The 15,649-nt window shown below is 42.0% G+C and overlaps 1 protein-coding gene across 2 annotated transcripts in view; it reads left to right on the forward strand.

The window, feature by feature from the left end:
- Nucleotides 1–15,649, forward strand: part of BRF1 (BRF1 general transcription factor IIIB subunit) — a 507,447-nt gene that overhangs the window by 320,562 nt on the left and 171,236 nt on the right. For both annotated transcript variants that reach the window (XM_089687515.1, XM_089687516.1), the window contains 4 exons: nt 3,467–3,593; nt 7,434–7,473; nt 7,556–7,648; nt 8,988–9,230. In XM_089687515.1, coding sequence (XP_089543641.1) covers nt 3,467–3,593; nt 7,434–7,473; nt 7,556–7,648; nt 8,988–9,230 — 503 coding nt within the window. The remainder of the gene's footprint in view (nt 1–3,466; nt 3,594–7,433; nt 7,474–7,555; nt 7,649–8,987; nt 9,231–15,649) is intronic.

Below are 15,649 nucleotides of genomic sequence, written 5' to 3' on the forward strand. Positions count from 1 at the left end.
ACCTATCAGTAGTCCCAGTCAGTGCCGGCTGTCAGTTGTGCCTATCAGTTCCCTCTAACAGTGCCAGTCAGTGCCACCTATCAGTGCCAGTCAGTGCCGTCTATCAGGGTCATATGAGTGCTGCCTTTCAGTGCCCATCAGTGATGCCTGTCAATGCCCATCAGTGCCACCTATCAGTGTCCATCAGTGCAGCCTATCAGTGCCCATCACTGCAGCCTATCAGTGCCCATCACTGCAGCCTCATTAGCGCACATCAGTGAAAGAGAAAAATCACTTATTTACAAAATTGTATAACAAAAACTAAGAAAAACGTTTTTTTTTCTCAAAATTTTCAGTTGTTTTCGGTTTTTTAAGAAAAAATAAAAAACCCAGAGGTGATTAAATACCACCAAAATAAAGGTCTATCTGTCACAACAAAAAGGTAAAAAATTTCATATGGGTACAGTGTTGTATGACCGTGCAATTTTCATTCAAAGTGCAACAGCGCTGAAAGCTGGAAATTGGCCTGGGCAGGAAGGGGTATAAGTACCCATAGGCTAGTGGTTAAAGAAAAGAATACAATCAAACATGGTGGAGGTTCACTGATGTTTTGGGGTTCCTTTGCTGCTTCAGGCACTGGAAGTCTTGACCATGTGCATGGCATTATGAAATCTAAAGACTACCAAAGAATTCTGGTGTGCAATGTAGGGCCCTTTGTCAGAAAGTTGGCTCTCCGTCAGAGGTCTTACAGGACAATGACCCAAAGAACTTGTCAAAAAACACGCAGAAATGGTTTCAGACAAATCGCTGGAGAATACTGAACTGGCCAGCAATGAGTCCAGAGAGCACCTGTGCAGAGATCATAAAACAGCAGTTGGGAAAAGGAAACCTTCCAGTCCCGTTTTTGGGGTTTTGTGTGGAATGTGTCAGATTTGGCTTTTTTTTGTTTCTACGCTTTTTCGTGTCGTACCAATACAAACAAAAGAAATATAGATGAGAATGCCTAAACGTTTGTAACTGCAACACTTTTGTTGGCGAAGTGGTACCTGGCAGAAGTGCAGGGGTACCAATATATTTGGCCATGACTGTATATACACTATATTGCCAAAAGTATTGGGATGTCTGCATTTACATGCACATGGACTTTAATGGCATCCCAGTCATCTCACTTATCCATGTCTTTATGGACTTTACTTTGTGCACTGGTGCGCAGTCATGTTGGAACAGGAAGGGGCCATCCCCAAACTATTCCCACAAAGTTGGGAGCATGAAATTGTCTAAAGGGTCTTGGTATGCTGATGCCTTAAGGGTTCTCTTCACTGGAACAAACGGCCAAGCCCAACCTTTGAAAGCCAACCCCACACCATAATCCCCCCTCCACCAAACTTTACACTTGGCACAATGCAGTCAGGCAAGTACCGTTCTCCTGGCAACCACCAAACCCAGACATGTCCATCGGATTGCCAGACAGAGAAGCGTGATTCATCAATTCAGAGAACAAGTCTCCACTGCTCTATAGTCCAGTGGCGGCATGCTTACACCACTGCATCCAACGCTTTGCGTTGCACTTGGTGATGTAAGGCTTGGATACAGCTGCTCGGCCATGGAAACCCATTCCATGAAGCTTGCTATGCACTGTTGTGCCAAACTGAAGGCCACACAAAGTTTGGAGGTCTTTAGCTATTAACTGTTGACAGTTGGTGACTTCTCGCACTGTGCGCTTCAGCGTGTCCTGATCCCGCTCTGTCATTTTCTGTGGCCTACCACTTCGTGGCTGAGTTGCTGTTGTCCCCAGTTGTATCCACTTTGTTATAATAACACTAACAGTTGACCGTGGAATATTTAGTAGCAAGAAAGTTTAATGGATGGACTTATTGGACAGGTGGCAACCTATCACGGTACCACACTTGAATTCACTGAGCTCCTGAGAGTGACCCATTCTTTCACAAATGTTTGTAGAAGCAGTCTGCATGCCTAGGTGCTTGATTTTATACACCTGTGGCCATGGAGGTGATTGGAACACTTGAATCCATGGCTGCATAAGGAGCTCTGAGAGGTGGAGGTACAGAAACAGCAGTGCACTGATCTTCCCAGTGAATAGCTGTACAGGGGGAATGTCAGCACAAGTCTGACCATTGGAGGACAGGCAGGCTATTCTGCTATGTGCTCTCATGCCTACTATGGTCAGTTTTTGATAGGAAAGCAGAGGGACTGGCAGGAACAGGAACACCAGGGATTTCACACAATGGAAGCAATACAAAGAGAACTGAATACTTTTTAACACAAGTACATGGTACAACAGACACATATTAGGAGTATGAAATGTTGGGGTAACATATATTCTTTAAAGGATAAGTTCACCTTTTGGACAAAAATAATTAATGTACATTTTTTTGCAGGTAAAAAAATGTGCATTTACTGTAATTTTTTTTGTCCAAAGGAGCCTGGAAAGCACTGCACCAGCAAACAGTAGATCACTGATGCCATGCAGGTCTCCTACAGACCTGTCAGAATATCTGCTTGAGTATGGGATGTATGGTCAAGCAGATATACTGATAGGAAGCCTCAGTGAACTACCATGGTGCTCTACAGTGCTGTAGTAGTTCATTGAAAACTACAAGCCTACAGCCGCTAAAGCTGACAGGACTTGTAGTCACTCATTCACAGAACACTGTGAATAAGTGACGCATCCGTGTGGGCGGGGTCACGCTGTTTTCAAATCTGAAGTAGTATGGGAAGACTTCTCCCCATACTATCTGTCAGAGGGAGGGGGGGGCGGCAGGTGCAGCTGCGGCTATGAGAGCATGTTACATGTTCCATCCTAAAAACGGGTGGAACATGTAACATGTTCCAAAGGTGAACTTATCGTTTAAGGTACTCCATGCTCCCTAGTGGCCATCTGATAAAAGATATAAGCAGAACAGATTAGTGCTCAACATCAGCAAATTAAAATGAAGATTTATTTATTTATCGAGTTTATATAGCGCCAAAGGGTTTGCTCAGCGCTGTACAATAGAGGGGGGACAATACATGAAACAGAACAGTAGCATCAAACAGTACACAAGGGGTAAGAGGGCCCTACTCTTTCGAGCTTACAATCTAGGAGGGAGGGGGTAGAGGCACAGGAGGAAACGGCTGTGGGGGATGGAGTGGTAGGAGGAGGGAAGGGCAGCGGCTGTTAGGTGAGGGTGGGGTAGGTATAGGAAGATATACAGGTATAGGAAGATATACAGAAGTGTCTATGGGCGTTGATGTTTCATTCCCCATTCTCTTTTACCACTTGCTCAGGTGAAGATCTCCACATGGGAAGCCAAACTAACAGAGGAGACCTGGGTTTTTCCACAGATGCTGGTGGAGAGTATACTGTAGCACCTGACCAGTGAATAAAATATAGTATTTTGAGACTCCTGAAAATTAGTTTAAACTTGTGCAAAATGTAAGCATTCCCTGCTTTCTTGTAATCCATGCAGTTTTGTGTGTTTTTTAGGCTAACTGAATTTGAAGACACCCCAACGAGCCAGTTAACAATAGATGAATTTATGAAGATTGATTTGGATCAGGAGTGTGACCCTCCCTCCTTCACTGCAGGCCAGAAGAAGATGCGACTACAACAGGTGAACTGGATTATTCTTGATGAAGATTTGTGCCTTCCGTGGTCCACCCACATGTGAAATTCAGTTCATGAGTCTGCATAGTTACTAGGTCACCATAACCCAGCATGATTTGAGACCCTTAACCTCTTCACGCCGGCCGCACACAAATGGCCCAGACGCCAGGAGGCCGCACATTTATGTTCTAATAAAAAAAAGCATATGTGCTGAGATCACACGCCATGCGCGCTCCCAGCACACATGTCCGGTACTCACGGAAAGGCCCTGGTCTCCTCTTTCGATCAGGACCTTTCCCGATCATGTGACGACGCGTCACGGGGATCACATGATCCCTAAACCCCGCCTGCCCCACCTTCCGGCTTCTGAAACTCTTAAAGGGCTGGGAGCCACCGGCGTGAAGAGGTTAATATATTCATAATGAATGAATGACAGCACATAAGAAAAATATTTGCAGCTTCATAATTCATAAAATTTGTAAAACAGAAGACCTCACAAATTAATTATTACGCGTTTCATGCACACAGGCTCTTGCTCGTAGATTTTATGTGTGCATGAAATGCGTAAGCGGTTTCATTCCTATGGTCTTAGCTAACCCCTGCCAGGAAAACTTCAACTGGGATTGGAAAGGGTAAACCTAGGTGGCCGTTCCAGTGTGTTGCTGTGTACATAAGTACACAAGCAATATGCTATCTGAAGGAGAGTTGTGAGTTCATCTGCCTGCTGCTCCTTCACTGCGCAGTCACAGATGACCCAAGGTGTGCTACTTAAATTCAACAGATCACAGTCAGGTCTCCATCCTAGCTATCCTGTCTGGCGGGGCTCTGTATATTGTATATTTCAGGGCTGGATGGACTGAAATACAATGTTTTTTTTTTTCACTAATAAACCACCCACCATATATGTATCAAAACAGTGAATTTAGATTAACTGGTGTTCAGCTGTAAGACGAAAACTAAATTTTTCATAGATGGAGCTTGGGTCATGTATATTTCTGGAAACCGAGGGTGTTGGCTTAGGGAGAGCTATTGGCTTGCCTTAAAGATGGAAGTAGATACCAGGCCGTGTGCCAATCTTTGAGATCTATCCATGAGGGAGGAACAGCCAGCAAGGCAAATCTTTCCCTCCAAGCTGGCAACACAGGAATTGAGATTTATCTTTGCTTAGCCAGTTGGGGAGACATACAATATTCACAAGTAATGTCACACATTGAAAGTGCCACTTGCGATAATCGGGTAATTTTGGGCCTAATGTAGTGGCAATGAACTCAACAGATGGAAAAGGCTGCAGATATATTTAATCTTTCTTCAAAATAGTTGCATTTGAGAAATTCGGCGTTTAGAATAAAACCATTTAGGTTTGCTACCGCTACATGTGGTTATCAGAATAGGGATGTTAAACTGATGATTCAGGGACTGGATATGTTAAAGGGAAACTAGAATGCTTTTGGGTCAGTTTTTTATTCTTTTAATGATAAGAGTAAAGAGGAAGATCAAAAATGAGTGTAAAGTGCCATCATACAATAACATAGTACCAGTTCTTAACAGATATGGACAATTGTGAATGGTTGTTACCAGGTAGGAGTGGAACAAAAAAAAAAGTCTGGGGCATTTTAGAATGAGCAGCCCAGAGGCCCTTCCCTTGATGCCCGGTGGCGCCCAGTGCCCTGTCACAAGTACAAGCTTTGGTATTTCCGACACTGGTGTCGGTAGTTTTTTATTTAGTTTTTCTTATTATTTTTTTACCATGTTATTTGATTTATTTACTTTATTTTTACAATTTTATTTTTTTTATCATTTTATTACAGTTTTTTTATGAGCCCTGTTGGGAGGTTTGGTGAGATATCAGGGGTCTAAACAGATCACCGACATCTCACCTTTGAGAGAGAGAGAGAGAAAATTGAGGACACAGCCCTCAATCTCAATCTCTGCAGCCTCAGCAGCACAGAATGAATGGACAGGAATAGCTCTGTACAGAGCTTCCCGGTCATTCATAATGTGAAGTATAGCAAACACAGTTTACTATGCCTCAGTTATGAGAGGAAGAAGTCAGTGATCAGTACCAATCATTGACTGTCCATTTAGTCAAGGAAGGAGCCGGTAAATGACAAATTAACTGTTCCTTTCCTAGCTCTCCATCCTGACAGATGGAGGAGGGGGGGGGGGCCCTGGGAGAGAATGCACAGGGGCCCAGAGAGAGCACAGGGGAACCAGGGAGAGGACGAGCCCGGGGCAGCTGAAAGAATATGGTTAGAAGAAATGGCGGGAGCGGCATATAGAGGTACCGATCCTTCCATTTCTCTCCTGCAGCCGCTAAATGCCTGCAGGAGGGAGTGGAGGAAAAGCGGGCATTCAGTGGTGGCAGGAGAAAATTGGGTGAATCGGTTCCTCTATATGCTACCCTTTCTATCCAGGCGGCCCTGGCCCACCGGTGCAAATGCTTTGTGTGCCCTATGGCCAGTCTGGTTCTGGTTACTACCTCTTTAGTCTCCAGAGAAGTATCATCAAAAATGGAGTGTTGTAACATGAGGTTTCATGGACATTGAACAACAGAAAATTTGTACGTGCAATTTAGAGGAGAGACAAGCTGCTATAGACTCCTAGGGTGTCCTTCCCCCTTTTTTCCCCCACATATTTTTAATATAGGAGGTATTACAGAGGGAGTGTCACGTAGTTAATAGGGAATTCTGGAGGAAGTCTATTTTAAGAAAGCACTGGGGAGGAATTGATATTAAATAAGAAGAGGAAGACCGAGTCAGGATTAGTAAGGGAAGGGGTTGAAAAGGTGGAACAAGAGAAGAAAAAAAAACAAGGGGGGGGGGGGGTTAGCTATGGGAGATAACATAGTGGTGTTGTCCAGATGGTGCGTGAGCTGTCCCTTGCACATATCTGTTTTATTATCTTTGTTTATGTTTTTTAAACTATTCGTCTCTATTTACTATTTCTATAAAATCTTTATTTCATAAAAATAAATGTTAAATACAGGTGCACCCATGAGACTGGTATTATAGAGCATTATGCGTGAGGTTGTTTGCCTTTGGACTCTCCCACTGTAACTGAAACCTCATACACCTGCCTGAACTGAGCAGGCAAGGAAGTAGAGAGAAAGGAATGTGTCATTTTTCTCTCAGGCCTGGTTCACACCTATGCGGTTTTGTTGCTTTTTGCAGAAAACGCATTACAGTTCATTTAACATGGTTTCCTATGGAACATGTTCACATCTATGATTTTTTTTTAGCTGCTGCGTTTTTGGAAAAGGTCAGTGACTTTTATAAACACAAAACAATGCGTTTTTGGTTAAGTAGACTTCAATGGAGATGCTGCAGAAAAGCATGTAGTGCGTTTTTTACATATTTTGTGTTTAATCTGCCCAACAATGAATTGGGCAAAAAAAAAAGCCTAAAAAATGCGTATGCCAAAACATACCTAAAAAAGCACTGCAGAAATGGATCAAAAGTAAACTAGAGCTTCAGCTATTGAAGTCTGTTAATAATTTTTTTTCAGCAACACAGCAGATAAGGATAGGTGGGAAAAAATATAGAGAATCTAAAGTGTCACCTGTTGGCTATAGAAGTAAATTTATATAAGCAAAGTTATATGCATTCCCTTGAAAGAATAAGCTGACCTAAAAACTGAATTCTCAGTTTTGGGTGGGCCCTTGTATGTTCATTGGAATATTTATCAAGACAGATAATCAGGTGTTGTAGAAGAGACAGACCTTTGACTTGCGTTCTCTTCTTATGGACTTGCTAGAGCATGTGATATTTCATTGTACTGTACTCTGTTCTGAAGATCTCCTTTAAAAGACTCTGCCTTAGTGATCTCTGATGGTTTATTTCTTCCACAGCTCGAACAAGAACTGTCCAAAAAACTAGATGATGTGGAAGGTAAGCAATGCTGATAATACTGTTCAGCCTAGACAAGTTACTGTGAAGCCATCTTGCTCAACTTATGATTTTGCGATTACAGGAGAGATTACAACCTACCAAGATGAAATTGAGAATGAGCTAGAAAACAGTAGGCCAAAAGCAAAAGGAATCTACGCTTCTTACAGTAAAGAAGGTGAGACTTCATAATCTAGAACCATTCAATTACTAATGACTGATGTCTGTTTTTAAAAAAATTATAGAGTAACCATTAAACAATAGGTAATATTCCTAAAGCAATGCTGATAATATATAGTACACTATATGGCCAGGAGTTTGTGGACACTGACCGTCACACCTTGTTATATGGTCTAACGTATGAGGACAGCCCCCCAAAATGTCTGCGTTTGTGTGTGTCCAGTGAAGGGTATTGTAAATACTAAAGCATACAATACATTTTAGACAACTGTGCACTTCTAACCTTGTGGAAACAGTTTCGGGAAGGCCATTGTCTGTTCCTGCATCACTGTGCACAAACTCAGCTCCATAAAGACATTTTATAGACGTTTGGTGACTTTGGTTTGAGCAAACTTGAGTATTCCGCACAGAAACCTGACTTCAACCCAATTAAATTCCTTTAAGATGACTTGGAACACAAATTGTGAGTCAGATCTTTTTGTCCAACATCAACAGACACTTCTAAATTTTGTGGAAAGCTGTCCCAGAATAGTGGAAGTTGTTGTAGCCACAAAAGGTGGCATACTCAATATTAATTCCTATATTTTATAATAGCGTGTGTAACAAGCTCTTTATACACCATATTGCCAAATGTTTGTGGACACCTGACCATCACACCTATATAAACACACTGAAATGTTGAAAGGTTGCTTAAGAACTATAATATCAGGAAATTATCACTTTATCATAGCTTCCCCCCCCCCCCTTTTTTTTTTTTAATTTGTAGTAGTAGACGATTGCTGACTATAATCATGATTATTTAGGGTGGAGTCCACCCCTACAACTTTGATTTTCCTGATCTGTGACTGTATATGGGCTTCAAAAGGGCTGTACTTATGTTGTATTGGACTCTTATCCTTTTTGTGTAATCACAGGAGTCACATGGTAATGTTTACCTATGTCTACATGGGCACCCTGAGAATTCCCATGATTATCCTGTGAGAGGCATCAGACACCCCCTAAATTTCTGGCATGGGTGGTTGCAAACCTGTGAAAGCTCAGGAAAAAGGAATATGGTAGAATCCTTACATCTCCACTCAGTGGTAGAAATTGGTGGTAGTCCAGGGTCTTCCATATCTTAGAAGCCCAGTAGATGTTGCACAATTGTGCCACTGGGTTTGTTGGTGTCCTAAAGAAACTGCTTCCAAACAAAGCTCACATAACAGAACATAGGAATCTGGGTAGTTCAGCCACACACGTCACTCAGAAATGGGTTTGGAAAGATATGACTTTTGTAGAATGTAGTTTTATTGAAACAGCTCTTCATATGGAACATCAATGCTAATCTGTTTTTCAAGATGTGGAAGACACTCGAAGCATTTTGGAAGACGAGCAGGAGGATGAGGAGCTGGAAGCAGCCGCCAGTCACCTAAATAAAGATTTTTACAACGAACTTGCAGAGAAGGATCAATCAAATTGTTATGCCCCTACGATAAAACCACTTCCTATAGAATCTCTTCTGGGACCACTGCCTACTGTTGCAAGCTTGGGGATCACAGACTCTATCAAAGAATGTATAGATACTAAGGAGCAAGAGAAATGTAAGTCTGAGAAATATCTGCTTGTTATTTCCTTACAATAATGTTGCGTTTTATTAGCTCTGTGTTGTTTGAGGCTTAGGTCATTACTTCTATTATAATGTTCTTTTGACAACTATGATGATCACAAATAAGCTTCACCCTTAATTCGGCCTTTACTAGGATGAAGAGGCAATAGCACCAAGTTGCTTGGTGAACATCTTCACCCAGAAGCCATATGTATTGCACTGTCATGGTATTTTCTGTCTTGATATAAAGGTGATCTGCTAAGAGATAGGAAATGGGCTAACAGATATGTCCTGGTCATGGGATCTAGGCAGCTCTCCTTGTGCAGTATGTGACGTCTCACAGGATTTTAGAGGAAATGAGGGGAAACTAGAAAGAAACTTTCTCCATACCACCTGAGGCTTTGCAGGTATGGCATCTCCAGAATACACTTCTACACAGATTGTGCAGAATTTGTGTGAACCTCTGGTCTGTAATTAGATGCGGATAATGCAAAGTCTGCTGTAATGACAATCAGATAATTATTTTTTTTGTCCTATACTACCACTTTGTACACTGATGAGCCCTGTCTTTTCTCTCATACTAGAGAGAAAGTGCTCCCATTTGTTGTTATATTATCTGTAAGGAAGCTAGATTGAGGGAGAGTGTGGAATCACATAGAGTACTGTTATTGGGTGCAAAAGTTAAAGTAGCATTCCAATCAAATCCTAACTATACCTAAAATCTGATCCCATCTCTGTTCTAAGCCCAGTCTATCTACCCTGTAAAGGAAAGATGTCTGTACTTGCCTATTATGAGGGCAAGTATATGATCTCTCTAGCGGCTGACTTCAGTGAACAGGAAAGATCGCCGACAATGGCTGTGAAGCCTGCGTGATGATGTCACCCATGCACTTACTATGGGACCTCTGTTGTCAGCTGTCCCTCCTCTACACTGAAGCTGGAGCTGGGAACCGCTCATGCAACCAGACTGGATGTTCATCAGCATAGGTAAGTATAGACATCTTTCTTTTCACAGGGTAGATAGACTAGGCTTAGATTGGGGGTGAGAGTAGATTTAGATATAGTTAGTTTTGGATTACAGTGCTACTTTACGTCTGTCACAGCTCTTTTACAACCTAACCTTCATCATCATCATATTTATTTATTTATTTCAGGTACTTATATAGCGCCGTCAATTTACGCAGCGCTTTACATACATATATTGTACATTCACATCAGTCCCTAACCCTCAAGGGGCGTACAATCTAAGGTCCCTAACTCACATTCATACATACACATACTAGGGTCAATTAAGACAGGAGCCAATTAACCTACCAGCATGTTTTTGGAGTGTGGGAGGAAACCAGAGTACCTGGAGGAAACACACGCAGTCACAGGGAGAACATGCAAACTCCAGGCAGGTGGTGCCGGGGCTGGGATTCGAACCAGCGACCCTAGTACTGCCAGGTGGAAGTACTAACAATTTAGCCACTGTACTGCCCATATGAGTGTATGCAGACCCAGAGGTGACATCAAATTTGAAACTTTAAGTACACCTCAAGTATATGCGCAAATATGCGCCAGTTCGGCGGGAAGTGGTGAAAGAATACTCAGCTGTTTATGATGTACACTACTTTAGCAAACTTTCATCCAGTTATGGTTTTACATCTACTTAAACACTTCCTTACTGAAAGTCAGTCTGACCTGTTTTCCTTTGTGGCATTTTGTTTATTACTGAATTACACATTTTAAATAATCTCGGTAGCTTTCAGCCTATTTCTGTTGGTTAGAAGCTGCTGCTTTCAGTACTTAATGCTGTTTTTACGAGTTCTAATGACCTCTCTGAATGTCAGTGTTTAGTTTTATGTACTAAAGCCTCTATGAATAATTGGCGATATAAAATCTCCTCGTGGAAGGATAACTCGAGCACAGGTGCTTTGCTGGAGGTTTAGTCATTTGCACCCATAAATTTGAAGACATTTAGGGTCGTAGCTGTTGCTTGGTGAAAATTCTAAGACCACACAGTGACTAACTGGGATGGAATGTACTGCTTTCCTTGCTGGCCTGTGTCTGTGTGGCCTCCATGGGCCTAAATGTTCTGCCTGCAGGAAACACACAGGACTCTCACTGCTCATCTGTATAAACACAGACATAGTAAGAATAGCACTGCAGCCTTCACAGTGCTACATATTGATTTGGCCTTCTTGGACACAGAGCTCACAAGTCATATTACACTGTGGTCTTTAAAAGAAATTCAGTCAAGTTCATCCATTTGGGTGCCTTTGTAGCTTTTAAGGACACCATTTTGGTAACTGTATGCTTAAAGGAAACTACCCCAACATAAAATACAAATATAAAACTCTATGTTTGAGAAGAGGTGCAGTCAGATGCTTAGGATTTTTTTTCTCTTCCACTGAAAGACACAAAACATCTTAAAGAAGAACTCTGTTCACAATGGTTATTTTCCCATGCAATGGGGCTGTGCCTACACTGCATGAATTACTGGTAGTTTTTTGTCTAGGCGATTGCAGGGCAGAGATATACTTGTCTAATCCGCCGATCCTCCAAGCCAAGACTGGTCCCCGCCTTCCCTATCCCCCCCCCCCTGCATGCTAGTGGTCTTATGAATGGACTGTTCCTGACGTCGTCTCACCCATAGACCGGCTCTGGATGCGAGGACGGCAGGAACAGTCTACTGCTGGACATGGGGGAGCTCTGTTTTCAGAAGGACTGGGTAAGTATAAATTTTCCTTTTGCCCCTGGACAAAACGAGCAGTTAACCCATGCAGTGTGGGCACAACCCCACTGCATGGGAAAATACAAATTTTGCCTGAAGTTCTTCTTTAAACCTTCCGGTTAAAATCTCACTGTACCTGGTGCAGTGCAAAAGTTACATAGTGTGGCTGAAAAAAGAAAAATGTCCATCCAGTTTAACCATTAAAAAAAGAAAAAAAAAAGTTATAATCCTACACCCACATTTGATCCAGAGGAAGGTAAAAAAAAACAGCAAAGCATGATTCAGTTTGCTCCTGCAGGGAAACAAATTCCTTCCTGATCCCCCGAGAGGCAATCGGATATTCCCTGGATCAACTTTACCTATAAATGTTAGTATCCAGTTATATTCTGTGTATCTAAGAAATAATCCAGGCCTTTTTTAAAGCAATCCACTGAGCTGGCCAGAACCAACTCTTGAGGGAGTCTATTCCACATTCTCATAGCTCTCACTGTGAAGAAACCTTTCTGTGTTTGGAGATTACATTTCTTTCCCTCCAGACATAAAGAGTGCCCCCCTTGTCCTCTGTGATGACCTCAGGGTGAATAACTCTACACCGAGTTCACTATATGAACCACTGATGTATTTATACATGTTGATCATATCCCCCCTTAATCTCTTCTCAAGAGAGAATCAATTCAGTTCCTCTAATCTTTCCTCATAGCTGAGCTCCTCCATGCCTCGTATCAGTTTGGTTGTCCTTCTCTGTACTTTCTCCAGTTCCCCAATGTTCTTTTTGTGAATTGGTGCCCAAAACTGAACTGCATATTCCAGATGAGGTCTTACTAATGATTTGTACCGGGGTAATATGATATCTCTCTTTCTCTCTGGAGTCTATACCTCTTTAAATACAAGAGAGGATTTTGCTCGCTTTAGAAACCAAAAGTGTTTTCTGTAATTCCCAGAGTTTAAAGCTGTGACAGTTCACTTTAGCCTCTCATCTCGTTTCCTGCTCTTGTCTCATGCCGGTACATATGCATAGGACAATAAAGTGCTAGACTGCTGAACTCTTATGCAAGAAGTGTTTGATCAACATGATTTTTAAGGAACAATGTCTCTTTGGACTGACTCTAATAGCATGTCAGCTATAGTAGGCACCGAGGAAAACCAGCAAAATACTTAAAGTGATAACTTTTTCCCCCACTACAGACCAAGCTCCCATATTAACACAACCCCCTTCCTCTATTTCTAGCTCCCTCTCTGCCAGACAACACATGGCCTATCTGACTAAGACAGATTTTCCTATAATTCTGTCTGATTTCTTTGGGAAACTCTCTGCCTTTCTGGAGTCTTTAGTCTCCAGAGCTCAAAAGTGATCTTCTGCCTTTGCGCCACTTAGTGTACCTAAACCCAGGACCCTGCATTCACTATATCTGGTCTCCCACAGTACACACTTCATGGAAATGCAATTATTTTAGAAAATATAAACTGCTAAATACCTTTTCTCATCAGCAGTTAGAGCAGTCTTGTGATGTCTATCAGTGTCCAGCTGAGCACTGGTTAAAGCTTGTAGGAGGAGTTTTCTTTCTGCTCTAGGAGGCTGCAGAACCCCTGACCTCTGTCTGGACAGTGCTGATTGGTCCTGTGCTGATCACATGCACTCTCTCAAGAAAAAAAAAACCCTCTCTAGCAATACACACCAAACTGAGTATGTGCAGAATGTCTCTACACAATATGTCTTATTAGGAGATAAGAGGGGGACACTGGAAAAAGAGGAGGATCAGAGAATCAGGATCAAACAGCATTTTTACACAATGCAGAGGATTAACCCCTTAGGGTCCACCGTGAGTAAAACAAGAAGCTTTGCTGCATATACCAACTGATTTTACTGTTGTGGGTTTAGTAACACTTTAAATCTATTCATGAATATGGCCTTGATCCTCCTAACCTCTTTGAGCACGATATTGAGATGGATGCAGAAGTGGATTTGCAGATGAATGTTCAGCTTCTGCATTTTAAGACATAAGCTAAGGCTTCCCACCATATGCTTTCTACATTGAGCTCATTTTTTGATGTGGTGCGTACCAACCTTTGTTTAACAGCACTGGAATCTCATTTACCTAAACAAGCTCATATGGGAACTATATGGCTGGCAAAATCTAAAAACACCTCTACACACACGATAACTGTGCTCGGGATTGGCCAAATCCTGACAAGGTATTTATTACTTGATATCTCTTGGCTGAGTTATATTCTATGGAAAAGACCTGGTGGACTCTGTCATCTCAGTCCTCAACAAGCATCTTGCTGTTCTGTTGAAGGTGTTTCCTCCTTTAAAGATTCCGTTGACAGGAGCTTAGAAACTTTATTAAAGGCATTCTTTACTCTCACTGCTCCTGTCTCACAACTGGCCATGTCCATTTATCAAACTAACTGGATTTGAAAAAAAGAGTAGAGAACAGAATACTGCCTTTGAGGGCCCTGTTCTTCTGGAACAATTGCAACGCTTGTTTACGGTGCTGTTTTGTGTTGTTCCCCTGGAGAAGGTAATACACTAGGTCTCTTGGATGATACTACTCTTTGTGTACATGCGCTGAATTTTGTGGTTAAAAGCTTGATCTGCTGAACCAATTTGTAAATGGCATCTTTTCAGTGAAAAATGCCTGTTTGGAGTTGCTTTTGATAAGTTTATCAAGGAAGTTACTGGATTGAAAGTACGTCTATCGCACAATAAACTTCCTAAGGCTACTACAACTATGGCTACTACAGTACCTCTTCTTACCAAAAGCAATTGTTTCTCCCAGGTGTCCTCCTCTAAGTCAAAGGTAAGTCCATCCTTTGGTCACAAGCCTTGAACCCCAAAATCCTCCACACCTACCTTGAAGCCCTCTTCACAATGAAGGGACACCCCCACTCTCCAGGCCACATGGTCAGTTTGGTGTATAGTGCTAGAAGTTTCTTTCTTGGGAGAGATCATGTGATCAGCAGAGGGCCAATCAACGCTGTCCAGAGAGGGTCAGGGGTCCTGCAGCCTCATAGGACAATCAGGGGAGAATGAAAACTCCTCTTACAAGCTTTACCCAGCGCTCTGCTGGACACTGATAGAAGTCACAACATAGAGATATTTAGTCACCTGAGAAAAGGTATTTAGCAGTTCATATTTACTAAAATAATTGCATTTCCATGTTCTGGTGTACTGTGGGAGACCAGATATAGCAAATGCAGGGTCCGGAGTTTAGTAGCATTTTAATATTGCTCTACGCAAATTATTTGTCTGCTTTTCTTTGAAATGCCTGTAAATTCATTCTTCTAGCGTGATCTATGTCTGCCCTGGATCTCTGAAATAGTCCCAGCTGTAAGCCAGTGTCCCATGTGTGCTGTGTTCACCTGCTTATTTTAGCCAGATGAACCCGCCGCTTATAGCTTTCTTTTCCTGTATGTAGCGGTTAACGTAAGTGCCAAGTTCCTGTCACACAATCCCTGATGCTCTCTACAAACATTGCCTGTCTCCAGTGTGATTCTAGCCTCAGGGCTCCAGGCTCTTCAGTACTCTTAAAAGCACAAACACTACAAAATGTATTCACCCTTTTTTTTTTTTCATTAAGCAGAGACGTAAAATGTGACTTTTGAAAAGCAAAGTCTCATTTTACTGTTTTCTAAAATATGACACATACTAGATCTGAAGTCTTCAAATCAGGTAGTCAGATATTTCCAGATGCTTA

This window comes from Staurois parvus, unplaced genomic scaffold (assembly GCF_062004578.1).
Source record: "Staurois parvus isolate SC_StPar_1 unplaced genomic scaffold, SC_StPar_1.0 ptg000426l, whole genome shotgun sequence".
In the NCBI taxonomy this organism is placed as follows: domain Eukaryota; kingdom Metazoa; phylum Chordata; class Amphibia; order Anura; family Ranidae; genus Staurois; species Staurois parvus.